The sequence below is a fragment of the Rhinopithecus roxellana genome, chromosome 13 (genome assembly GCF_007565055.1).
Source record: "Rhinopithecus roxellana isolate Shanxi Qingling chromosome 13, ASM756505v1, whole genome shotgun sequence".
In the NCBI taxonomy this organism is placed as follows: domain Eukaryota; kingdom Metazoa; phylum Chordata; class Mammalia; order Primates; family Cercopithecidae; genus Rhinopithecus; species Rhinopithecus roxellana.
The window spans coordinates 14,088,640-14,115,787 of NC_044561.1; the positions used below are offsets into that span (position 1 = coordinate 14,088,640).

Genomic DNA, 27,148 nt, shown 5'->3' on the forward strand with positions numbered 1-27,148 from the left:
ACCTTCTTTGCTTAGTCGGAAAAAACTGAGTCTGCAAAGGCTGAGGCTGAACAAACTGCAACTTCTGGAAGTATGCTGTGATTTTTGCAACCAAAGCATACAGAATGAATTAGATGACTGTGACCATTAGCCACAAACCTCGATTTCGAATTTTTCCCTCACTTTTCTCACTGGCTGATTTTTTTGTCTTTTTATTTTAATTTATTTTTATTTTTTTTTTTTTATTTTTTTTTTTTTTTTTTTTTTTGAGACGGAGTCTTGCTCTGCCACCCAGGCTGGAGTGCAGTGGCCGGATCTCAGCTCACTGCAAGCTCCGCCTCCCGGGTTCACGCCATTCTCCTGTCTCAGCCTCCCGAGTAGCTGGGACTACAGGCGCCCACCTCGTCGCCCGGCTAGTTTTTTGTATTTTTTAGTAGAGATGGGGTTTCACCGTATTAGCCAGGATGGTCTCGATCTCCTGACCTCATGATCCGCCCGTCTCGGCCTCCCAAAGTGCTGGGATTACAGGCTTGAGCCACCGCGCCCGGCCTCTTTTTTGTCTTTTTAAATAAACGTTTAACTTCGGAATAATTTCAGATTTTCAGAAGAGATGCAAAGATAGTACCACAAGTTCCCACATACCCTTGACCCCAGCTTCCCCTTAGTCTGGCATTTGTCAAAACTAAGACATTAAAACTGGTAAAACAGGCCGGGCGCGGTGGCTCAAGCCTATAATCCCAGCACTTTGGGAGGCCGAGATGGGCGGATCACGAGGTCAGGAGATCGAGACCATCCTGGCTAACACGGTGAAACCCTGTCTCTACTAAAAATACAAAAAACTAGCCGGGCGAGGTGGCGGCGCCTGTAGTCCCAGCTACTCAGGAGGCTGAGGCAGGAGAATGGTGTAAACCCGGGAGGCGGAGCTTGCAGTGAGCTGAGATCTGGCCACTGCACTCCAGCCTGGGTGACAGAGCGAGACTCCGTCTCAAAAAAAAAAAAAAAAAAAAAAAAAAAAAACTGGTAAAATAATATTCACTAAACTGCAGACTTTATTCAGATTTCACTAGGTCCTTTGTTTGTTCTAGGATCCCACAATGCATTTAGTTATCACGTCACTGACTTTTAACCAGTAACCATCATATTTAAACTTACGAAAAAGAAAAATATTGGCCAGGCCCAGTGGCTTGTGCCTATAATCCCAGCACTTTGGGAGGCCGAGGCGGGTGGATCACCTGAGGTCAGGAGTTCAAGACCAGACGGGCCAACAAGGTGAAACCCTGTGCCTACTAATAATACAAAAATCAGCCAGGCGTGGTCATGTATGCCTGTATTCCAGCTGCTTAGGAGGCTGAGGCAGGAGAATAGCTTGACCAAGAGGCAGAGGCTGCAGTGAGCCAAGATCGCACCACTGCACTCCAGCCTGGGTGACAGAGCGAGACTTCATCTCAAAAAAAAAGAAAAAAAACAAAACAAAACCATAAACATATGGGTTTTCATTTTTAAGATTGCTCAATTGTTTCTTTAGGTACCTGTCACCAGGTGAAGGTGCCTGGGTCAGGGCAGGTGCCTGGGTCCTGAGGTCCAGGGAGCTGCCCGGCATTGCCTAATGTGGCCTCACGCCAGCATGCCTTTCTCCTGGAGGCAACGCTGAGGCTAGGCACTGCCCAGTGTTGATTTTGGCTGTCATGTGGACCCTGTCCCCCGCCCCCTCCAAGGTCAGGCCTCTGGGATTTCCTCATTGCCCTTAGCACGGGGGCAGGGCGGGTGCCTTTCAACATCCTGTGGGCTCCCCTCCTGCTCTCATGACTAAGCACAGGGCGGCTTTGCTTCTGCTTCCCTGCTGGCTCCTCTCAAGAGCAGAAGAGCAGCACTTGGAGCCAGGTTCAAATCACAGCTCTGCTGTTTACCAGCCATATAACCCTTGACGTGTTATCTGATCTCCCTATGCCTGTTTCCTGACCTGGAAAATGGGGGTGGTGAGGATTACGTGAGTGATGTGAAACAAGTGTCTACATACAGCTCGGGGCACGGGAAGTGCCCAATGCATGGGAGCTGTCTCTGCGTCCACCTTGCTCAGCCTTCTGAGTCCCCAAACTGCTCACATCTCACGGCCTTGGCTTGGGGCGTACGAAGCTGCCTGCGCAGTCTTCTCTCTTCTGGAGCCCTTACTGGGTTTCCAGTTTGCATATTCATTCGACTCCCCACCCTGCACCACCAAGTGAGGACCCCTGCACAGTCAGCTCGGTCAGGCACACAGACACGGTGGCTAGGAAGACACAGCGCTGCCCTCAAGGAGTCTGAGGCCTGGTGGGCGAGCAGTAGGAACCCGAACAATTACACAAAGCAACTCCTCTGTCCCCTCACGAATTCTGGTGACTCCTGGGCCTTGGGGATTCCTAGCTTGGTGCCTCTATGACTGACCTCCATGCGGAGGGTGCCTTTCGCCAAATACAGTGCCCCTTCTGTTCCAGTGACCCCCAATCTGGGCTGGAGCCGTGGGAATACCACGTGACACACGGGAGCAGGAACCACTAGCTCCACCTGCCTCGGCTCCCCAAGACCAGTGGCTGGCGCATCTCAAGGCTGGCACCACCCTCTCACACCTGCCTGCTGAGTCTCGGATTCTGAATGGTGAAAATCTCACCTTCCAGCTTTTTCTCAGGACCCCTTTACTCTGTACCAGGGACAAGCCTGGGTGTTTTTCATGCAATGCCTTATTTAACTCTCACATCAAACTTGTGCCATAAAGGTTATTGTTAGAGCAATCTTACAGATGAGAAAACTGAGGCAAGGGGGGCTTTGTTCAAACCGGAAAGTGGTAGAGCTGCGATCTGATTCCAATCTGATGGCGTCCCAAGTCCCTGGTAGTAACATGGCCCCACTGTGACCAAGGAGTATGGAGTAAGCCATATGAAGACCATCATGAGGACTGGGGAAGAATGCATGTGGGCAACTGGGCGGGAGTCATCTGAGTCCCAGGGAGTGGTGCCATCTGCTCACCTGCAGCAGCTCCAGGTCTGCAGGCTCGGCCTGGGTGGGGACCAGCTCCGTCAGCATCTCCGACATTACCCTCACGTTCCCACTCACCATCTCCAGCTCACTGCGCAGCTTCCCAATCTGAAACACACGGTTGGTCATGATGAGAGAAGCCAAGGGTCTGGAGCCCATGTCACTCACAGGGACAGAACCCAGTACCACCAATCCTGGGTGCAGCACCAGGGAGCCGACCTCCTAGCAGTCTCTCTAGGCAGCCTCCCTCCTGGCTCCCAAAGTGACAGCCCTGCACTAGAGGCCTGCCCCACCCCTCCTACAGACCCCTCACAGGGGCGCTACCAACCGTGACCATCTCCACACCGGGGAGCCTCGTGCAGGGAGAAGCTGAAAGGAAATGAGCTGAGGGGGAATGAGCCACCAAGTGTGGCTGGAAGACTCCAGCATCTGCTGGGTCTAACACGGCAGCTAACGAGGCCCTGGAGGGTGGCTCCCCACAAGGGGAGGAGGGAGGCTGCAGGCCCTCTCTCTCTCTCCCCCTAGAGGACTGGGATTCTGCCCTCTCTCCTCCTCAGAGGACTGGGATTCCGCCTTCTCTCCATCTCTTAGGAGGACTGGGCTTCTGCCCTCTTTCTCCTCCTGAAGGACTGGGATTTTGTCTTGTTTCTGTCTGTTTTGGTGTCTCAGGCTCTTCTAAGGATAGTCCTTGCCGTGTCCCTCACCTTGAATATGAAACTCAGATTTAGCACTTGTTCCAAGGGATGTGGGCAGGTTTTCAATGGTCAAAGGGTTCCAAGGAGTTGGGCTTGGGGAAACATTTTCTTTTTTTTTTTTTTTTTTTTTTTTTTTTTTTTTTGAGACGGAGTCTCGCTCTGACACCCAGGCTGGAGTGCAGTGGCCGGACCTCAGCTCACTGCAAGCTCCGCCTCCCGGGTTCACGCCATTCTCCTGCCTCAGCCTCCCGAGTAGCTGGGACTACAGGCGCCCGCCAGGTCGCCCGGCTAGTTGTTTGTATTTTTTTAGTAGAGACGGGGTTTCACCATGTTAGCCAGGATGGTCTTGATCTCCTGACCTCGTGATCCGCCCGTCTCGGCCTCCCAAAGTGCTGGGATTACAGGCTTGAGCCACCGCGCCCGGCCGGGAAACATTTTCAATAAAGCTGTAGTCTCCTCAAGGAGGTTAGGTTGGGGAAGGCCATTGGATAAGGATCTTATGCTGTGGGACCTTGTAGTGTGTTTTTTTTGTTTTTTGTTTTTTTTTTTTTGAGACGGAGTCTGGCTGTGTCGCCCAGGCTGGAGTGCAGTGGTGCGATCTCGGCTCACTGCAAGCTCCGCCTCCCGGGTTCATGCCATTCTCCCGCCTCAGCCTCCGAGTAGCTGGGACTACAGGCGCCCGCCACCACGCCCGGCTAATTTTTTTTTTTTTGTATTTTTAGTAGAGACGGGGTTTCACCATGTTAGCCAAGATGGTCTCGATCTCCTGACCTCGTGATCCGCCCGCCTCGGCCTCCCAAAGTGCTGGGATTACAGGCTTGAGCCACTGCGCCCGGCCGTAGTGTGTTTAATACCCTCATGCACACTGGGCATGCCCGGGAAAAGATCGATATGAAAGCTTCCAAGATTTATTTGACTGAAGAACCTTTTTACGTTTTGGGAAATGCTGGTACATTCTAAATCATGTGGCTGAGTTATAGTTGATTTCAGAGTGCCACTATATACACGCATGATTGTGATAGCAGCTACCATTTATAGATTACCTAGTAAGTGCCAAGCATTGAACATATATTGCTAACTTAATTTTTTGCCATAGGTAGACATCAATATCCCTGCTTTTACAGATGAAGAAATGGAATGTAGAGACAAGCAGTATATCCACTGTGGTTCACTGACACCTTCCAAAACCTGCAAAATGTTTGATCTATTTGGCTTACTTAATGAATACTCTTGGTATGAGTGAGTGGAAAAACTACGGATCACAAACCCCCTGCATCCAAATCAGACTTAATTACAAAGGGGTCTGGGAGTCACATCACTGCACACCTGATGTCTTAACATGTCCCAAGAGACAAAAGAGGACTCTTGAATTAAACAAAGATTAGTTTTGTTTAGCAAGCACCTTCTTGCATTAGGAGTAATTAGCGTCTTAATCCACACAGATGCTAGACTTCAAGCAACTGGTTAAAATCGTAACCGAGTGAGACAATTTTTTGGATCACAAGGTGCTTTTGCAATTTTTTACACACTTTTAACCCATTCAGAAAAAAAAAGTGCAGCTCGCTGTCAGCACTCATTTAATTTTACATACACATGTTCTTTGAGGCTGAAGTAAACCTGACTATTTTCAACACGAAAATAAAACATAAAATCTGTTCTTGGAGTTATTTCTTTTTTTTTTTTTGAGACGGAGTCTCGCTCTCTCGCCCAGGCTGGAGTGCAGTGGCTGGACCTCAGCTCACTGCAAGCTCCGCCTCCCGGGTTTATGCCATTCTCCTGCCTCAGCCTCCGGAGTAGCTGGGATTACAGGCGCCCGCCACCTCGCCCGGCTAGTTTTTTGTATTTTTTAGTAGAGACGGGGTTTCACTGTGTTAGCCAGGATGGTCTCGATCTCCTGACCTCGTGATCCACCCGTCTCGGCCTCCCAAAGTGCTGGGATTACAGGCTTGAGCCACCGCACCCGGCTCTTGGAGTTATTTCTAAACAGAACTGGTCTCCAATCCTAATGTAACAGAAATGTATACGATGTTACATTAGGATTAGAGACAAGAGTATCCTTGGGGTAAAGAGGTAATGCGTTAATAATTTTGTCCAGTTAGCAACATTTTCTTTTTTTTTTTTTTTGAGGCAGAGTCTCACTCTGTCGCCCGGGCTGGAGTGCAGTGGCCGGATCTCAGCTCGCTGCAAGCTCCGCCTCCTGGGTTTACACCATTCTCCTGCCTCAGCCTCCCGAGTAGCTGGGACTACAGGCGCCCACCACTTCGCCCGGCTAGTTTTTTTTTTTTTTTTTTTTTTTTTTTTTTGAAGCGGAGTCTCGCTCTGTCGCCCGGACTGGAGTGCAGTGGCCGGATCTCAGCTCACTGCAAGCTCCGCCTCCCGGGTTTGCGCCATTCTCCCGCCTCAGCCTCCTGAGTAGCTGGGACTACAGGCGCCGCCACCACGCCCGGCTAGTTTTTGTATTTTTAGTAGAGACGGGGTTTCACCGTGTTAGCCAGGATGGTCTCGATCTCCTGACCTCGTGATCCGCCCGTCTCGGCCTCCCAAAGTGCTGGGATTACAGGCTTGAGCCACCGCGCCCGGCATGCAACATTTTCTAGTAATATTTGTAACTCTGGGGGGGTGATTTCATAACTTGCTAAGAGAAAACAAGTCACGGAAGTTTCTCTTCAAATAGGTTAGGGTTACAATGAGTTCAAATGATACATAAAGCGGGTCATGAGGATGCTTACTAGGAAAGTTAAGCTTCCCTTTTTTTCCCCATCATATATCCGTGTCTTCCTCACCAGCACACTCAGCAGCTCCGCCTTTAAGCTCCACTGATGTGATGGGTCTGATGTGTGTACAACACCTCTAATGTGGGTGCTCCCACAGTGTGCAGGACTCTGCCCCCACCCCAGCAGCCAAAAGTCTAGAATGACAAGCCCCCAGCTCTACGAGTTGGTCACGGCTGTAGAAGTCACTCAGCAGATACAGCAGCCATGGCACTCCACAAGCAGCTCATGGCCCAGTGGGCAAATTGCCCCACTTCAAGCCACAGAAGGAACAGAGATGCCCAGGCTGCCTCAGTCAGGGTGCCACCTGCTCTGAGGTGGGTAATCCTTCAAAGCTAGCCACAAGGCTGGGAGAATCTGCCCCCTAGAATCTCATACTAAGCCTCAAACCTTCTTGGCTGGGCCAGTGGTGGCTCATGCCTATAATCTTAGCACTTTAGGAGGCTGAGATGAGTAGATCACTTGAGCTCAGGAATTCGAGACTAGCCTGGCCAACATGGTGAAACTCCATCTCTACTAAAAATACAGAAAATTAGCTGGCCATGATGGTTCATGCCTGTAGTCCCACCTACTCAGGAGGCTGAGGCAGAATTGTTTGAACTTGGGAGGCAGAGGTTGCAGCGAGCCTAGATCGTGCCACTGAACTCCAGCCTGGGTGACAGAACAAGACTGTCTCAAAACAAACAAGAAAGTCTCAAACTTTCTTAAGACTTCATGGGAAGCAGCACGGTACAATGTTCATGTGTTTTTTATTTTTTGCACAGATGTTTTAAAACTTTTCAGGCAGAACCTCTGTTCAAATGAAGCCTTTTTTTTTTTAAAAACAGGTCTATGTTGTCCAGCCTGGTCCCGAACTCCTGGGCTCAAGCCATCCTCCTGCCTGAACCTTTGAGAACTGAGATCACAGACGTATGTGACTATGCCCAGCTCAAATGAAAGCTGTGAGTGCGTAAGAAACCACACAGGTGGAGCTGGCCTGGTTGAAGGGACCACCTACAGGACACCTCCTCTCCATGCTGTCAGAGGGCCCCGCAGAAAACACAGGTTGGAAAAATGCCAAGGTACAGGGCAGTGCCTGCCAGGAGTCAGACAGACGTGAGCTTGAATCCCAACTGTCTCCGATGACTGTGTGCTCTGGGCAAGTGAATGGACCTCTCTGAGCCTCACCGCTCAAACAGGAAGAATCACACATAGCCTGTGGGCTGCTGTGAGGAAGAAGGGGAGGCTCCGTGGACGGTAAATTCTGACAGGGGGCCCTCTCCCTGACGTGTGTGGCCCACCTGCCTGGACTTGACGGTTCTGACCCCAGGCTTGCGTACCTGCTCCGGGGTTGGTGCTATGGGTGTGTCACCGGAGAGCATGGGCGGGGTGGGCAGAGGGGCAGTGTGCTGGCCAGAGTCCTCTTGCTGGCTGGCGTCAGAGCCCACAGAATCCTGTCCTGATTGTGTCTCTGAGTTGAACACGGTCTAGTGGGAGGAAAACAAGATCAGTGAGGGGTCCTGGGAACGCCAAGAGCCCAGGAAGTCAGGGGCCAGCCTGGTGATGTCCCTGGGGATGAGTCCTGCCTCCCTTCCCTTGGTTCCCGGTGCGGCAATTCTCTCACCCTCTGGGGTGTGTGGATGGGAGACAGCATGTCCAGGTCAGTCATGGGGAACTCCAGGCCTTTCCTCCGCAGGTCCTCATAGATGGTGACCACACCTGTCAGATCGGGCGAGCTGCGGAACGCGTCAGCCCAGGACTGAGAGGGGACAAGGGGACACAGCCGGTAACCACAGCTCACCCGTGAGCCTACCCACCTGACTCCCAGAGAACAGACATTCCTTCCCTGATTTTTTCCTTTTTTTTTTTTTTTTTTTTTTTAACTACATCTGCCCTGCCCACTCCACAGCAAAGCACACAGTTGGCAAGCCTCCCTCCCCACAGAACATCCCACCAGCAGACAACCGAGACACCCCAAAATGAGAAGTGAAGCCTGAGACAAACACGATGGCCTCAAGCTCTCCACTGGGCAGGACGCTCCTGCGCTGACAGCTTTTCCTGGCCCTGCCCTGTCCTGGCACTCACCTGGATGAGGTTGAGCACCTTGTCATGCACGATGGTGGGTGGGTTGTTCTTGGGCAGGATTGTCCTCACCAGCACACTCTCCACGAAGTCCTGGCTGGCCACCAGCACGTGGAAGCGGTGCCCGCAGTTCTTGACACAGGTTTCTAAGACCTGGAGGGCCGAGAGGTGCTGTTAAGCACCTTGGTCAGAGGAGAGGCGGTGCCCAGGACCGCCACCCTTGTGGCTCCTCCTGTGTCCCAGAGGGGAGGTCCGGAAGAGGAGATGGGACTTCCTGGAGTGAGACCCTTGAATGTGGAGGACTGGGACAATGCCAGGACTGGGGGACTTGTTTGCTGGAGGGCACGGCCTAGCGTGGGCAGAGGTGTGGTGTGTGGGCTGGACTTCCCTCCCTGACTGGCGTCAGTGCACACAGAATCCCAATGCTGTCTCTGAGCTGAACACGGTCTAGACAGAAGGGGCTCTCCAAGAGGAAATCAAGAATCTGAGGTGTCAATTGACTGGTAAGCCTGTGGCCCAGGGAAAAGGCACTGAACTTCCCTCCCCACTCTCCACTTCCCACTGCAGGAATTGCCTTTGCTTTTTGCTTAAGCCAATTCACCTGGATATAAATGCTCCTTGTGGAGGAGGGTGGGACAGCGTTTATATCTTCCCCAGCCAAACCCATGCTGACAGCTAAGAGGCCCACGCGTGTCTGGCCGTCCTGAGATCTGGGCTGGTTCAGTGGTGTGGGCAAGACTGTTCTCAGCCACTGGTATTTATTTTACATTCATTTTCCAGAGCACCAAAGTGCTGGGCAGCACCCAACTCAGTCTGCCCGCCTCCCTGCCCCCACGGAGGCCTGGGTTTACTGAGCTTCAATGTCACCCGCAGGTCCTTTGGCCCAGGCTCTCCCTGCCAGTGGTTCTGGAGTGATGTAAGCATCTGTTCCCATGCTGGGGGATCGGGGAGAACCTTTCCAAATGGCTTCCTGCCATTCTGCATCCGCCTGCGGTGTAGACAGGACAGTGTGTTGCCCACAGACCTTTCCTTTCCAGCACTCAAATGAGGAGCTCAGGGGAGGCTGGGAGTCCTGCTGGGTCTGAGGGGAGGTGACTTTCAGTGGACTGCAGTCCTGCCACAGGACGGACAGATGGGGCACTCACTGTGAGAGCCAGCATCACCTCGTGGAAGTTCTTATTTCCCACGATTCTCTTCTTTACTGCTCGGAGGGCATCTTTGGGACTAAGAAGAAGGACAAGAAAAAGGGTGGGCTTAGGAATAGAGCCCTCTTACCCAACACCAGAGGCCCTGGAGAGTTGGAACAGCTCTTGTTGGCCCATCCTCCCTGTGCCCCACCTGTTTTGTGTATCCAGTCAGGTTCTGATCATATCAGAATCTTCCTAGCCCACTGCTCAGCAGGGACTCACAACCTGTGGCCCCTGGACCTCCTGCAGCAGAGTCACTTTGAGAAAAGGTGAGAGTGTTTTGCTAAAAGTGCAGAACCTGGCCGGGCGCGGTGGCTCATGCCTATAATCCCAGGACTTTGGGAGGCTGAGGCAGGTGGATCACTTGAGGCCAGGAGTTCAAGACCAGCCTGACCAACATGGTGAAACACTGTCCCTACTAAAAATACAAAAATTAGCTGGGCGTGGTGGTATGAGCCTGTAATCCCAGCTACTTGGGAGGTTGAGGCGGGAGAATCGCTTGAACCCAGGAGGCAGAGGTTGCAGTGAGCCGAGATTGCGTCACTGTACTCCAGCCTGGGCGACAGAGTGAGAGCCGAGATCACACCACTGTACTCCAGCCTGGGCGACAGAGTGAGAGCCAAGATCGCACCACTGTACTCCAGCCTGGGCGACAGAGTGAGAGCCGAGATCGCGCCACTGTACTCCAGCCTGGGCGACAGAGTGAGAGCCGAGATTACACCACTGTACTCCAGCCTGGGCGACAGAGTGAGACCCTGTCTCAAAAAAACAAAAGACATTAAAAAAAAAAAAAAAAAAGCAGAACCCCAGGTCCCCACACTATATACCACCTGAACCAAATTCTCAGGAAGTGGGGCCCCTGAATCTGAATGCTCTCATGCTCCCCAGGGGTTTCTTATGCATGCTCAAGTTTAAGAACAAATAACCTGGAGGCATAGTGTTTTCATTACAAAAACAGAGATGGGGTCTTGCTATGTTGCCCAGGCTGGTCTCGAACTCCTGGGCTCAAATGATCCACCCACCTCAGCCTCCCAATGTGTTGTGATTACAGGCATGAGTCCCTGAGCCCAGCCAGCATAGTGTTCTGATGCCCTGTCCTGGCCAGCTGCTCTATCTGCCCATTTATCCTTCCACTCAGGTCTTTTTTTTTTTTTTTCTTCTGAGACAAGAGTCTCACTCCGTTGCCCAGGCTGGAGTGCAGTGGCGCAATCACAGCTCACTGCAGCCCGGAACTCCTGGGCTCAAGTGATCCTCTTGCCTCAGCCTCCCAAAATGCTGAGACTACCAGTGTGAGCCACCATGTCTGGCCCATACAAGTCTTATTAAGCACCAATATGTGCGTGGCACCATGCTAGGTGCTGGGGAGACAGTGGTAAACGAGACCATATGGCCCTGCCTCCTCCCCACCTTGCGGGGAGACCCAAAGAAGAGCAGGGAATAAGCTGGTCCTGGAAAAAGAGCAAAGGTGAGGATGGGGGTGGTCAGCTCTGAGTTGGGCCTAGAAAGATGGGAAGGACCAGCCGTGGGGAGTGAGGGCAGAGCAGTTTGGGTCAAGGTCAGAGCCTGGACCAACGTCTTGGGTGCAGAGGAGCTTGCTGCCTTGGAGGAACTAAGAGGAGGCCACATGAGTGTGGGGGAGGTCGGGGAGGGCTGAAGAAGCCTAGGGGTCACGGTGGTGGGAGGCCCCTGGAAGCTGGGCTGCCAGTCTGCTCTCCCTGTCCCCTCCGTGATTCCCACCACCCTCCACCCTCGGCCCTACACAGGTATACTCAGTGCTGCACTGACTGCTCTTGTCTAAAAGCCTTTGTGGGCCCCCACTTGCACCCTGAAGGCTCCTGACCTCCACATCCATGAGGTGAAGTCTCAGCTAAAATCCACCCCATCCACGACACTTTCCCAGGTCCTCCAGTCTCCCTGGCCTGTTCCGCCCTGCCACACTGAACTGGGGGCCTGCCCTGCGTAGAGAAGAAGCCTGCTACAGGGCAGGGATGGTGTTCTCTTTGGACACCTTCCCTTCCTAGAGCCCAGCACGCTGCTGAAGCATAAGTAACATTTCCCAGCCTAGCCAGTGGCCACTGGGGCCCATCCTGCTGTCTGCCTGGCTGGCAGTGCTGACCCCATCCAGGACTAAGGCAGGAGAGCCTGGAACGCTGGCACTGGTTCTCAGCAGGAGAGAAGGCAGAGGCAAGGCTTCCTAGGGACGGAGGCTGCCTAGGGACTGGAGCTGTGGAGACGGTCAGGCCTGGGGTGGAAGGGACATGGTGGGGAAAGGGATGGTGGCCCACCAAGGGGGGTCCTGGCCCAGAAGCCTGAGAGCAGTTTCCAATCCTTGCCTCCCTGGGCAGCCCCTCACCCGTCCCTGGCTCCTGGTCTTGGCCTGACCACTGACCCATGGGCTACTTCAGTGCTTTATAGGGACTTGTTTCCACCTCTTCTAGGGTGGCCTAGAGACAAGGGAATCAGAATCGTTCCCTGGCGTGTTCTGCCATGTGCCACTGACCTGGGGGCCCGCCCTGGGAGAGAAGAAGCCTCCTAGAGCACAGGGACAGCATCCTTGTTGGACGCCTTCCCTCCCTAGAGGGAAGCACTGGGAATCAGAAGGTCTGGCCTTGCCGCTGCTGTGGGCCCATGATGTCCAGTACTCTGCTAGGAGCATGTATGACAAGGAGGCCACAACCCAACGGGGGAGACACTTTAGTAATGAGGCTAAGTTTAGGTGCCATGCTTGGTGAGGTCAAGTCACGCCTGCCTTTGATCACTGCTGGGTCCCTAGTGCCTCCTGTGATGCCTGGAATGCACAAGGTGCTCAAATAAACAGCAACGCACCTGAACGACGCTGAGCCCATTCCTCCCATGTTTACAAGGGACATGGGGACTTGCTGTCCCCAAGGATACTGCAGTGACTTGCAGCTGCAACGCCCATGAAGCTGCCAGGCCTGTCTAGAAGCTTGGTGAAGTTTTCTGCCTCCTGCTTTCTTTCTCCTGACCTCTGCCCACCACTCCTTCCCTCACCCTCACTCTCATGAGTCCTTGGTAAGACCAGGGAGCCAGGCTGAGGAAGACACCAGCAGGTTCCTGGCAGCCAATGCCCTCTCCTGACTGGGCCTTGACTGTGTGACTCAGATGCCCATAGCCTCCTTCCAGCTCAGAGCTGAGCATTCCCTGCCCTTCACCTGCGTCCGGCCTGCCCCTCGCCACACAAAGCCCTCCTGGGCTGAGGAACCCTGCACTGGCCACGGGACAGCTGGATGATCCCAGTGAGAACTGGAGAGGGAAAGGAGGGTCCACACCGATTTCTCAGGATGGAGGCCTCGCCTGGCAGCACTTCCTGCTGCCCATGGCCCCCACACCTCTCCCCATCCTTTGCTGGGTTTTCCTGAGAGGACAGGGACCCTCGCATCCCCTTTCTGTTCCCTCCGGGGACTCGGGGTTATTGCTGGAAGGATCCAACAGAGCACCTTTGAGGACAAAGACCTAGAGAGAGAGGTAAAGTGACTTCCGAAGTTCACATGTCAGGTCAGTGACAACAAGTCAGCCATCGGAGGCCAAAACCCCAATCCCTCCCCCACACCACGTGCCTTGGCAGGGCTCCTTGGCACTGAGCAAGAGGATACCATGACCCCAACACCAGAAATGCCTGGCAAATGCCAGTGCTGTTCAGGCTCACGGTTCAGCTTCACTTTCCCTGCCATCCTTGTGATCTCCCCTACACTCAAAGCTGGTTTCAAATCTTAAGGAAATGGAAGTCTGTTTTTGCTCGCAGAAAAGCCGGAGTCTCTCTAGCGCATACTCCCGCCTGCGGAATGCAGATGGCGCTTGGGGTCAACTCCTGATTGTAAGAGTCTCCAGCTTGCCTCGTCCTAGGGAGACACTGCACACAAGGCTGGGCTTCCAGATCCGTGTGGAATCTGCAATGCCACTAAGAGAGGCGGGGTGGGGAGGCAGCCCTCGGGGGCCAGCTGTACTGCTGTGAATGCCTACCTTGGATGGCGCTCAGGTACTAGGGGCTCAGATGGCCTCTGCAGCCAAGTGGGGTGGGTCAGACTTGGTGGCTATGGCAGCAATGGGGCTGGGGCTCCCTGGCAGGGTGCAGGTGTGTGCTGTGTGGTGGATGGCCGTCTCTGCCTGTGCCCCACAACCTCTCCTTGGGGGTCCTTACCCTTCCTCCGTCTCGTTGATGATGTCACAGATCTCCATGTTGAGGGCCCAGTCCTCGCTCTGCAGGGAGCCATCTGTGGCTTTCTCTGAGAAGAAACCATGAGTCATAAAGGAATGTGGGGGTCCCGAATGGATAAACCCAAACCGTGGGTGGGAGGGGAGCGGGGTGCAGGGCCAGATGAGATGGGGAGGAGGAAGATGACAGATGCTTCCTGGGCACAGGGCCTGGCCCTGTGTGAGACTGCTCTACACACACCATCCCATCCTCACTAGATTTTTGCAGCCACTGAGGCTGGGAGTACCTCTGTCCTTCAACAGATGAGGAAACCATGGCCCTGAGTGTACCAAAGGGATGCGCCAGAGGGGAATCTAGGTGGGCCTCCGTGTGCTTGTTCCTGACACGATATAATATGGTGACAATGCTTTGCTTCATTTCTGTAGATAAGACGTTCTCCCTTGACTTTAGAATTATCTTTTGAGCTGGGCGTGGTGGCCCATGCCTGTAATCCCAGCACTTTGGGAGGCTGAAGTAGGTGGATCACCTGAGGTAAGGATTTGAGACCAGCCTGACCAACATGGTGAAGCCCCGTCTTTACTAACTACAAAAAATTAGCCGGGCATGGTGGCACATGCCTGTAATTCTAGCTACTTGGGAGGCTGAGGCAGGAGAATCATTTGAACCCAGGAGGCGGAGGCTGCAATGAGCCGAGATTGAGCCACCGCACTCCAGCCTAGGCAACAAGAGCGAAACTCCATCTCCAAAACAAACAAACAAAAAAAAAAGAATTAGTTTTTGAGTTGGTAACCATTCACAGGATACAAAATCTAAAAGTTCTCAAGTGGTAAACAATGTAGCTAGGTAAATCTATCTCTGCCCCTGCCCCAGCACCCTCTTCCTAGAGGCATCCCCTGTAACCAGTTTCCTCGAGAATCTCACAGAGACCTTCTTTACCTAGGAAGCAAAGGCTCCATTCCTAATAGGTCACCCTGCCCTCCTCCACCCTTCTGAGGCACCCACAGAAGGGACCGATGCCAAGCCACCCGGCAGAACTGCCCCAAAGACAGGTGATGATTCATGCAAGGTATCAGCACCGTATGGGCCCAAAATAAACACTCAGCAAGTGGTGGCGGTCCTTTTTTAAAAAAGTTGAGGCGAAGGCCGGGCGCGGTGGCTCAAGCCTGTAATCCCAGCACTTTGGGAGGCTGAGACGGGCGGATCACGAGGTCAGGAGATCGAGACCATCCTGGCTAACACGGTGAAACCTCGTCTCTACTAAAAAATACAAAAAAACAAGCCGGGCGAGGTGGCGGGCGCCTGTAGTCCCAGCTACTCGGGAGGCTGAGGCGGGAGAATGGCGTGAATCCGGGAGGCGGAGCTTGCAGTGAGCTGAGATCCGGCCACTGCACTCCAGCCTGGGCGACAGAGCGAGACTCCCGTCTTAAAAAAAAAAAAAAAAAAAAAGGTGAGGCGAAAGTCACATAAAATAAAACTAACCATTTTTCCCGTGTATAATTCAGTGGCATTTGGTACATTTGTAATACTAAATACAACCACCACCACCTCTATTCAGTTCCAGAAAATTTTCACTTTGTGGCAGTTCCGAGGGTAAGATTTCCAGGCCAGGAGTCGGCTGCAGGGTTCTGGAAGCCCATCAGGGCCATGGCCTGGACCACTGGCTGCAGGTACGCATGGTGGCAAGTACCGGCCTGGAAGCCTTTTGTAAACTCTAGTGCGGGAGGCACCAATTGGTATGACATGAATGATGAACTTGGGAACTGGCAATGCCAGCACCTTTGTAAACAGTCTTCAGGAAAGGGAGGTGCCGCATGGCTTGTTTTTTGTTCTCTGCGCCTTCCTAGATGCCATCTTCACGCAGACCAGTTCAACCACGTGCACACAGGAAATGTGCCGTTTCTTGCAGGTAACGTTCTATTACACACATCACTCTAGCTGGTATGTATTGTGACTACATGGAGGACTGTGTGACGAGACAGGCCTTGCTCAGCATTTTAAGGGTGAGACCCTGTTCTGACGCAGGGACTACCCAAGGCTCTCTCCCCGGCAAGAGTCACACGCGGAGTACTCATCCGCCTGCTGTCCTCTGCAGCCATCCTGCCGGCCTTGGCACACCTGCTGGCTGGCGGGCCTGGCACTTGGGCACAGTGCTGCTGGCTGTCTATTATCTATCAGGAGTGTGTGCCTGAGTAGGCATGTAGAACTTGTTATTCCACGTGATGTCATGCTGTCCTGCAAGGGAGGCTCTCTCCTCACGGCTGTGCCCCAGCTCAGACAGGGTGGGTGACTCCTTGCTTGCTACACAGCTATTTGTAAGCCAGGCCGGTTCCAGGCACTGGGAGACCATGGTGGACACGGTGGGTATGGTCCCTGCCTTAGGGTGCTCAAAAGAAGCTACAGTCCATGCCAAACCCAGTCTGCCGGAGGACAGAGGAGGGCAGTGGTACTGGACAGGGCCCTCTTCTAGCCAGGCTGGCTCGACCAACTCTAAAACTGGGGCTCTGAGACCTTGGTTTTGCAACTGGCCCAACTTCAGTTCCACCCTTAGGTCCTGAGCCAGAAGGATGCCAGGGTGGCCCAGGACATATGCCAGGCGGCTGAGACAGAGGGCGGTTGCTTTACCCCCAGATCAGGCCTGGAGGAGGGGATGAGGAAGGCTCCTCTGACAGGGCTGAAAGACAGAGTCGTCCATCCTGCGAAGGTTTACTGAGCGTGGCTTCTTTATACCACACCCCTGCCCTTGGGGGTTCCACACTTAAAGAGCCACATGGGAAGAACAGAGCGGGCTGAACAAGTGTCCCTCTGGGCAGAGGGCCATGTCCTGCTTAGGAGGGTTTGGGGGCAGGGGTTAGTCATGTCAGCGTTAACCTACAGAACCTGCTCCTCTGCCACAGGCCACATCTCAGCGAGCCCCAGTCACATGGGCCAGAGGATTAGTGTCATCTCCCTCCCCGCCCACATCTAAAGGCCACGAAGTCCTGCCAAGTCAGCTCCCAAATCTCTGTCCATCACACCATCCCCTTCTCACCACCCCTCTGCCACTGTCCCTGCCCCAGCCCGGCCACCATCCGCCCACTAGACCACCGCCTCAGCTTCTTCCTTCCTCCTGCCTCCCTCCTCCCACCCATTCTCCACGCTGCCCAGAGGGAACTTTCTGAAACCTGAAAATGACAGTGTCCTTCCTGCCCAAATCCTTCCGCGTCTCCCTAGTCTTTGGCCTGGCCTGCGTGCCCTTCCACAATAATATTTTAACTTTCCAAGTTATATGCCATAGAATATCAAGCAGCATTAGCTGTTCACATGAAGAATGAGATTCAATTTTCACACGCTGTAAGGTGTGCATTATTGCCCTCATCTCATGAGGAAACTGAAGCACAGAGAGGTCACCAACTTGCAAAGGGCACACAGAGTAAGGGCGGGGCGGCCGCTGAGGCTGTGGCGCAGGTGCCTGAGGCGTCTGTACCATCCGCATCTCTCGGCGGGGGCGGGGAGCTCTGCTTTCCCAGAAGTGTCCTTCCCGACCAGGCAGGCAGTTGGCCCTCTCCTCCCTGAGCTCCCCTGGCAGGCCTCTCAGTGGTCGCCTCCATCAGATCCCCTTCTGTCCCTAGTACCCCCTGAAAACGATGGGCACCTCTCATCTCCTGGAGGAGAGAACATCAGGGTTTCAGGAGAGGCTGTGGTTGTTTTGGAAAGGCAAGCAAGTGGCTTTTAAAGGGAAGCGGGGACATTGATAAATAAGAGAAATCCCATACCCAGGAATGAGGTGGGTGCAGAAGGACCGCGCCCATCCCCGGCCCCGCCCTGGTGCATGAGTCTGATGTGACCCAAGCAGCGCAGGCAAGCTCCTTAGCCCTGAGTGGTAGCAGGCAGCAGTGGGCAGAGCCAATCAGAAGATGAAGGTTTTCTGTGGGGTGGGAGGGGACATGTGGCCTAAAAGAGAAAGGGGAGAGAAAGAGGAGGAGGAGTAGACAAAATTGGGACAAGGCTGATCTGTGCTCAGTATAGCTGTTGGGAGGCTGTGGGACACATCTGCCCAGACCATCACTTGCCAACCCCTTCTAGGTTCCTCCAGGTTCCTCCAGGTCCAGGTGTGGACGACAGAACTGGTGAGAATCATGGATTTCCTTCAGATGCCCACAGGGTAGGCATATTCCATCAGGGCAGAATTTTAAACCCACAGGAACCTGGCAATATTTGCTTTGTTTTTGTTCTTAACCACAGAAGTAATTCAGCTTGCTATTTTAAGAAGGGGGAATAAAAATACTGACAGTGGTTACCAGTTACCAAGAGAATGACAACGGATTCCCCGACCTCGGAGCTGTTGCCAGTAAACTTCAAGGGCCTCTGGGTAGCAGCCGTGCTCTTGTCTTCCAGCTCCTGTCAGAGCCGGGGCCTGCAATCCTCTACCTTTCATCAGGCGGCTTTGCGGTTGTCTATGGCTGGCAAGTCTGTGGCTTCGGATCACTGAGCACCTGTGCATCTGTACGGCAGTCTGTCCTCTCCCTGTTGGGTCTGGTGCAGATACCACCTCCCTGGAGGGCTCCAGATAATCTGCCTGGCACGATGGCAAGATCCACCCGCCCCTCATGGAGATGAGGATGGAGTGGTACGAGTTTGGCCTGACCTAACTCAGAGACCATGGGCAAAGAACCAGCCCCTCTGAGTCTATTTTTGCGCTCGTAAAATCAGGATAAGACTGCCTGCCTCACAGGATGTTGTGACCTTGCAGCCAGACAATGTCAGTATGACATCAGGAAAGGCTAGCAATGAGTAACTGAGCTACAACGACTATGATTTGGGCCAAGAGAAAGAATGAGCTCACAGACTCCTGGGGGAGAGAGAGAGAGGTGGAAACAAAGAAATCGCCCAACAGACCAAAGACACGCCACACCACGGGCAGCATCAGAGATGGGGGCCATGATATGGTATCACCCCTTTCTTTCTTTCTTCCTTTTGGGAGACAGTCTTGTTCTGTCACCCAGGTTGGAGAACAGCGGCACAATCTTGGCTCACTGCAACCTCTGCCTTCTGGGTTTAAGTGATTCTCCTGCCCCAGCCTCCCGAGTAGCTGGATTACAGGTACCTGCCAACACAGCTGGCTAAGTTTTGTATTTTTAGTAGAGATGGGGTTTCACCATGCTGGCCATGCTGGTCTCGAACTCCTGACCTCAAGTGATCTGCCCGCCTTGGCCTTCCAAAGTGCTGGGATTACAGGTGTGAGCCACCGCCCACTGTGTCTGGCCAATATCACCCCTTTCCACGCCAGCCTTCTGGGAAGCAGCGTGGAGCCCTCTTGCTCCCACCCTGCACATTCCAACAGTCTCATGATCACTGAGACAGCTCTGGCTCAGGCTGCCACCTCCCCAGGCCTGGACTGTCACCTCCACACTCTACTCAAACATAACTCCAAGCACGACTTCCTTTGTTTAAACATTGTCCATCATCCCCACTGCCTGACGATTGAAAGCCTGAACTCTCCAGGGACTGGTGTCAGACACAGTCAGCTGTACCCCCTCCCTCTATGTGGCTTGTCCTCTCACGCCTCTGAGCTCCTGTCTGCAATGCCACTCCTCATTCAGTCAGGCTCATCCCGTTCACATGCTCATCTGGCACTCAGCATGCACCAGGCATGGGACTTAATAAGCACGTCACACCCTCAGTTACCCATCACCACAACCTTTAAGACAGAGGATGAACTGAGGGGCATGGAGAAGTCAGCAATTTGCCTGCAGTCACACAGTTTGTGAGACGCAGAGCAGATTCAAAGCCAGAGAAGTGTGGTTCTCAAGTCCATATTCGTAACTACTATGCTATGTGCTTCTCAGACATTCTCCACACTTGTCTTCCAGGCTACAGGGAGGCGTCAGTGAGAAAATCCAGCAAGGTCCTGCCTCAGCGATGGTTTGCAGTCCAGTGGGAGGCCACGACTGACAATTCCAAAAGGTCAAGGTTCCATGGCAGGAAAGACCAGGTGCTGAGACAGTGCCAGGTGTGCTGATGAAGAGGAAGCATGAGTCAGCTGAACTCCTGAACTTCCCTCATCTTTTTTTTTTTTTTTTTTTTTTGAGACCGTGTCTTGCTCTGTCGCCCAGGCTGGAGTGCAGTACATGATCTCGGCTCACTGCAACCTCTGCCTCCTGGGTTCAAGCAATTTTCTGCCTCGGTCCCCCAAGTAGCTGGGATTACAGGTGCCTGCCTAAGTTTTTTGTATTTTTAGTAGAGACGAGGTTTCACCACCTTGGCCAGGCTGGTCTTGAACTCCTGACCTCGTGATCCACCCGCCTTGGCCTCCCAAAGTGCTGGGATTACAGGCGTGAGCCACCGCGCCCGGCCAAACGCCCCTCATCTTCTAATCCCCACCCAGGGTTGGCTCCTCAGTGGTGCCTCCTTCTGGGCAGACCATGTCACTCCTCATCCTGCACCATGACAATATCATCATGGAGAACAATGACAAACAGCATCATTCAGTGAACAAGTGTCAGCCTGTGCGGGATGCTCGGTGGCCCACCTTTTGTGTCACCTCCCTACACCCCTGACTGTCGTGGGGTCAGCCAATGTGCAGAGATGTGTGACTTGCTCGATGCAAAGCCAGGCCTGCGTGCTCCAAACTCGTGTGCCCTTCACTCTGCTCTGTCCCCGTGAAGATTGCCTCTGCCTGCCTGGGGCAGACACTTTTGGGGCTCACCTTCTGGTGGGACAGAGCAGAGGGGGGCATTACATACTTCTGGAATGACGGACTGAGGCTCCAGACTGCCCAGGTGCTCAGTTTGAAGCTGACCGCCCCTGCCTACCCCACCTTCCCAGAACAATATTTACTGTATTTCACTGATTAGCCACCAGGCTAACGACAGAACAAGAAAGAGCCTGCGTGTTTTGAGACATCGTGGAGCTGTCAAACCCACTCTGAAACTGCAGACCTTCAGGCTTCTTGCTAGGTAAACAAAGTGCGTTGTTGTGGTGGTTTCATACTCTGCTGGATGGGTTTCCTGTTACCTGCAGCTCAGAGGATTCATGATTAATCTTCCTCTTTAAGGAGTGAGGCCCAGCTGCCCTGGCCTTCCCATGGGACTGCTCCGCAGTGGACAACTATGGCACAGACCTGAAGGCACCGGGCTCCACTGAAGCCCTCGGGAGCCGGCACTGAGACCTGGCCTAGTCCTTCCTCCCACTCCTTCTCATCACCAGCTCAGCTGACCACCTGCACCTGCCCCATCACCCTCCGCAGGCTTCTGTGCTTCTGAACATGCTGCCCTTCTTCCAGGAAGAAATGTACTCCTCACCACCTCAACTCATGCTCCTAAGCCCAGACCAAAGGTCAGGTCTCCTGGTGGAGTCTGCCTTGACACCCCCTCAGGGCCTATTCCTTCCAGCCAGCGGCCAATAGCATTTTCCACAGACCACAACTCTAAGCACTGCTTAGTGGAGTGATTAAAGTAACTCTGTTGGGTGATAGAGATGTAGATGTGTTTCTACATCTCTCTTTCCCAGGAGTCTGTGGGCTCTTTAAGGGTGGAGGTTATAGCTCACGAATGGTCCAATTGTCTACCCCAGAGGAATCTGGCCCATGATAAACCTGCAGTACCTGTTTGCTGAATGACGGAATGAAGTATGAGGCCATATTCACCAGCACAGTAAACCTTTATAACAATGTAAATGAAATAAAATACCTCCACACTTTGGCACTCATTGATCCTTTAGAAACTATTGTGTGGAAATCCTAATCTTTCTTCCAACTTGCAGTCCTTTGAATACCTTTTTTTTTTTTTTTTTTGGCGGTGTCTCACTCTGTTGCCCAGGTTGGAGTGCAGTGGCACCATCTTGGCTCACTGCAACCTCTGCCTCCTGGGTTCAAGCGATCCTCCTGCCTCAGCCTCCCAAGTAGCTGGGACTACAGGCATGCACCACCATGCCCAGCTAATTTTTGTATTTTTAGTAGAGACAGGGTTTCACCACATTGGCCAGGATGGTCTCGATCTCTTGATCCGCCCGCCTTGGCCTCTCAAAGTGCTGGGATTACAGGCATGAGCCACCGTGCCCCTTTGAATACTTTTTTTTTTTTTTTGAGACAGAGTCTTGCTCTATCGCCCAAGCTGGAGTGCAGTGGCTTGATCTTGGCTCACTGCAAGCTCTGCCTCCCGGGTTCACACCATTCTCCTGCCTCAGCCTCCTGAGTAGCTGGGACTACAGGCACCTGCTACCACACCCGGCTAATTTTTTTTTTTGTATTTTTTAGTAGAGACGGGGTTTCACCATGTTGGCTAGGATGGTCTCGATCTCCTGACCTTGTGATCCATCCGCCTCAGCCTCCCAAAGTGCTGGGATTACAGGCGTGAGCCACCGCGCCCCTTTGAATAGTTTTAAAATGTACCGCATCCCTCCTTAATCTGTCCTCCAACCTAACATCCTCAGGACCTGTGACCACTCTACTCTGGTAATGATCTCCAGAGCCTTCACTATTCTGACCGACCCCTCTGGATATAGGCCAGCTGTGCTGTCCATCTGGAAATGCAGTGTGGGAACCCACACGCACACTTATCTGTCCTTGTTAAGATACTGTATTTCTATTATTGCATCCAGTGACTATGTGAAATTTTTATTAACCCCACCATATGGAGCTGACTCCAATAGTTGTGAAAGATGATCCCCCTGGACCGACAGCATTTAGCTTTTCTAGACACTCTTGCAGCTAGAAGTGGCCGTGGGACTTATGGCCACTGAGACGGAAGCGGATGTCTCTTGCGTGGCTCCTGGGGAAAGTTTTGCTTTCTTGGTAACAGAGACACAGACAGTTGGTACCTTCACCTGTGCTTTCTACCATGAGAATGCAAGCACGAGGATGAAACCAATGTGGTCAAGAAGGTTAGGCAAAAATACAGAAGGAGTCATTACTGAACGAATTCATTCCAGATGGACACAGATGTTTTCACTCAAAGGGAAACCCAGCACGTCTCTTTTAGTTCTTTTTTTTGTTTGTTTTTTTGAGATGGAGTCTCCGTCGCCCAGGATGGAGTGCTGTGGTGCGATCTCGGGTCACTGCAACCTCTGCCTCACCGGTTCAAGCGATTCTCCTGCCTCAGCCTCCAGAGTAGCTGGGATTACAGACACTCACCATCACGTCCAGCTAATTTTTGTATTTTTAGTAAAGATGGGGTTTCACCATGTTGGCCAGGCTGGTCTCAAACTCCTGACCTCAGGCGATCTATCTGCCTCGGCCTCCTAAAGTGCTGGGATTACAGGCGTGAGCCACCGCGCCTGGCCTCTCTCAGTTCTAAGGGAGAATCAGTGAGATGGAAGAGTTGGGAGGATGGGATGCAGACACAGACAAATCCTGCCCAGACTCAAGCACCTACGAGCTCTGTGACCCTGGGTGACTCCTCCTCGGCCTCTCTGTGCCTCAGTTCCTCCTCCACAGAATAAAGATGACCAAAGCACTCACCTTCCAGGGATGTGTGAGGACAGTATACATTTCAAGCACCAAAATAAACGCTATCCTCTACAAACATATCAACCACAACATGATTGAGAATTTCAAGCACTCCTATAAGAGATTTTTAAATCGCCAATATGCAGAAGCCATTTTTTTTTTCAGCCAGAAACTTGTCTTGAAAACTATTTTCCAAAGGAATAACTCTTTCCAGACCCAGCGTGGAAAGTTCCATCCACCTCCTAATTTGCTGAGCCGCCCTTCCTCAAAACTCTGGCTGCCTCTCCCGTGTTATTTTTTTTTAACCACAAACCACAGAGAAACCCTAAAATACCTTACAGAGGGTATTGCTTCGGCAACCTACAATCTTTAAGTCGAGGTAACTAACTATAGTACCTAACAAAAGGAAATGTCAGTGAGATAAAGAAAGGTTTTCTAAAACTTCCCAGGTAAGAAGTGAGGCTGTGAAGGCAGAGGCTTGAAGTGGCTGGCTGAAGTATAGATGGCAATTGTTTTCACTCCCCACTTGCGAGCGTAAAAGGTGTTGGTGACAATCTGGATGGTCAGGGGTGGAGTGGGGTTTGTATTAGTCAGGGTTCTCCAGAAAAAAGGAACTAGGCCGGGCGTGGTGGCTCATGCCTGTAATCCCAGCACTTTGGGAGGCCAAAGCAGGTGGATCACGAGGTCAGGCGTTCAAGACCAGCCTGGCCAACACGGTGAAACCCCGTCTCTACAAAAAATATAACAATTAGTCAGGTGTGGTGGCACATGCCTGTACTTCCAGCTACTCGGGAGGCTGAGGCAGGAGAATTGCTTGAACCTGGGAGGTGCAGGTTGCAGTGAGCCAAGACTACCCCATTGCACTCTAGCCTGGGAATAGAGTGAGACTCCGTCTCAAATAAATAAATAAGAGAAAACGAACTAACAGAAAGAAAAAGAGACAGACAGACAGACAGACACACACACACACACACACGAGAAAGAGAGAGCGAGCGAGCACTTAAGGAACTGGCTTATGCAGTTGTGAAGGCTTTTAGCAAGTTGAAAATCTGTAGGGTGAGCTGACAGGCTGGAGATCCAGGGAACAGACACTGTCCGAGGGCAAGGGGAGTCTGCTGGCCAAATTTCCTTTTGTTCTGGGGAGGTCAGTCTTTTTCTATTCAGACCTTTAACTGATTGGACGAAGCCCGCCCACGTTATGGAGGGCAATACGCTTTATGTGAGTCTAGTGATTTAGGTGTTAATCTCATCTAAGACATACGTTCACAGAAACAGCTAAAATAATGTTTGACCAAATATTTGTCTCCCCTGGCCTAGCCAAGTTGACACATAAAGTTAACCACTACAGGGTTTATACTGCACCAACACAAACAAGTTCAAACAGCAGACCCCTCTGTCTGTCCCTAAATTCTCTGTCTGTCTCAGCCCCTGCGGTCTGGCTGGTTCTCCTCCTCCCTTCTCCCCTGGCTCTGTCCTTCCCTTCTCTACCTGCCCCAGCAGGAGTGAGGCCTAGTTCCTCTCCTCAGGTCTTGCACCGTGCTTTTCCACTGCACGTTGCAGTGCTCGATCAGCTTCTAAGTTGCCCATGTCCCTTGAGGTGGAGACCTGGGGGACACAGCCAGGAAGGGGTGGAGCTGGCACCTGAACCCAGCTCTTCTGATGCAGAGACTAAGCTGTGACCCCATTTCAGGCTGCTTAAGTCCCAGCGATTAAAATGCGCTACCTGGGATCATGCCAGGTGGGCTCATGGGCAAACTTAAAGACATTTTTAGAGGGACGTATTTACTTTAATGCAGGATAGGAAAAAAACACGAACATCAAAGCCATGATTTCATGGATATAATTACATAGGATGAGGTCAAATTTTAACAGATAAGCTAATGAAAAGAAAACCCTATGAAAATAATAATGAAGGTGGTGTGGGGGTAGACACAAATCATAAAGGAGCTACATGAAAGACAGAAGTTTGGAGGGCACCGGCCTAGATCAAGATCTCCTTAGTAAGGGAGTAAAGAGTTAACCTGTCCTGAATCCCCCTGCTTCTCACGGGGTGATGGCCTCAAGCTAATTAGGAGACACTGAGGGTTTGGGTTTTTTTTTTTTTTTTGAGATGGAGTCTTGCTCTGTCGCCCGGGCTGGAGTGCAGTGGCCGGATCTCAGCTCACTGCAAGCTCCGCCTCCCGGGTTCACGCCATTCTCCTGCCTCAGCCTCCGGAGTAGCTGGGACTACAGGCGCCCGCCACCTCGCCCGGCTGGTTTTTTGTATTTTTAGTAGAGACAGGGTTTCACCGGGTTAGCCAGGATGCTCTCGATCTCCTGACCTCGTGATCCGCCTGTCTCGGCCTCCCAAAGTGCTGGGATTACAGGCTTGAGCCACCGCGACCGGCCAAGTTTTTTTTTTTTTTTTCTAAAACCAGAAGAGTGGAAGTCTGGGACCTTACTCTTATTTCTTTGAGCTCACTAAGGTTAAGAATAAAACCTATTTGCCAGTTCTATCCATAGGGGCAGGCAAAGGCCTTAATTTCCAAGTAAGAATCCGCTCCTCTCCACAGCCTGAAACCTGACCTGTCTGTGAATGTGGCGGCCACCCAGCCAGTGACTGCTCATTTGCCAGGGACACAAAGACCATCACAAAGGCTGCACTGGAGCCAGAATCCTGGGCTGGCACTTAGCTTGGCTACTAACTTAGACTGTGTCCCAGGAATGATAACATCAGTGAGAAATCACAACAGCTAATAATTACAGACATTTCCTGTCTGGCAGGAAGTGCTTTACAACACAACACAACAGCCCTATCTGATAGGTGCTATTATTATCCTCATTGTACAGATGAGGAAATTGAAGAACAGAGATGTTAAGTAACTTGCTTCAGGTGACAAAGCTGGTGAGGACTGAACCAGGACTCAGACCATTCAGTCTGACTCAAGCTCACCCTGGACTCTACTCATATGTGTGCAGCTGATACAAAGCCCTTTCTAGACAAAGCTCTGTCATCCTTAAGACAAAAACTTCGGGCTCTAATGTGGGTCCTGTACTTACGGATCAGGAACCAGAAGCTTCAAGGTATTAGGGCTCCCGCAGGCACGCTGTGGGGATAAGTACCCTCAAGCATCCCCAGTGTGCGTGCTCTGGTACCCCACTTTGAGGAACAGTGTGCTTCATCATTCTGCCTCTGGCCAGCTGCTCCGATTCAGGAGTCAGCAAACTATGAACCCACATGCCAAATTCAGACCCACCTGTATGGCCCTTGAGCTATAGGTGGTCTTTATATTTTTATATACTTGGAAAAAAAAAGCTGAATAATAATAATATTTCATGATATGTGAAAATTACATGAAATTCAAATTCCATTGCCCATAAATAGTTGTATTGGAGCACAGTCACTCTCATTCATTTACCTATGGCCTATGGCTGCTTTTGTGCTATAATGGCAGAGCCGGGTAGTTGCAGCAGAGACCATCTAGTTCAAGAAGCCACAGGTATTTACTTAATGGCCCTTTATAGAAAAAGCTCACTGACCCTGGTCTAGTCCACTCTGCTAACTGACGCAGGAATCCCCTTTCTAGTTCTCCCTCCCCACCCCGGCTTCTGCCTTCATAGCTCCAGTGGTGGGGAGCTCACTACCGAATGAGACAGCCAGTTCCATCTTTGCAAGGCTCTAGGGATAACTATTTATACTGAAACCGAACTGCTTATTCCTGTAACCATACACTCTGCCCTTGGGGCCTTGCACAATCAGTTCTATCAGTCCTCCCCAGCAGCCATCAGTTTTGCTTTGTTTTGTTTTTGAGATTGAGTCCCGCTGTGTCACCAGGCTAGAGTGCACTGGCATGATCTTGGCTCACTGC

At 52.2% G+C, this 27,148-nt stretch overlaps 1 protein-coding gene across 4 annotated transcripts in view; it reads right to left on the reverse strand.

Moving 5' to 3' along the window:
• Positions 1–27,148, reverse strand: part of TOM1 (target of myb1 membrane trafficking protein) — a 52,417-nt gene that overhangs the window by 19,238 nt on the left and 6,031 nt on the right. For all 4 annotated transcript variants that reach the window (XM_030914506.1, XM_010389133.2, XM_010389134.2 and 1 more), the window contains exons 2-7: positions 13,862–13,946; positions 9,661–9,739; positions 8,519–8,668; positions 8,058–8,192; positions 7,774–7,920; positions 2,980–3,096 (exon numbers count right to left, since the gene is read on the reverse strand). In XM_030914506.1, coding sequence (XP_030770366.1) covers positions 2,980–3,096; positions 7,774–7,920; positions 8,058–8,192; positions 8,519–8,668; positions 9,661–9,739; positions 13,862–13,946 — 713 coding nt within the window. The remainder of the gene's footprint in view (positions 1–2,979; positions 3,097–7,773; positions 7,921–8,057; positions 8,193–8,518; positions 8,669–9,660; positions 9,740–13,861; positions 13,947–27,148) is intronic.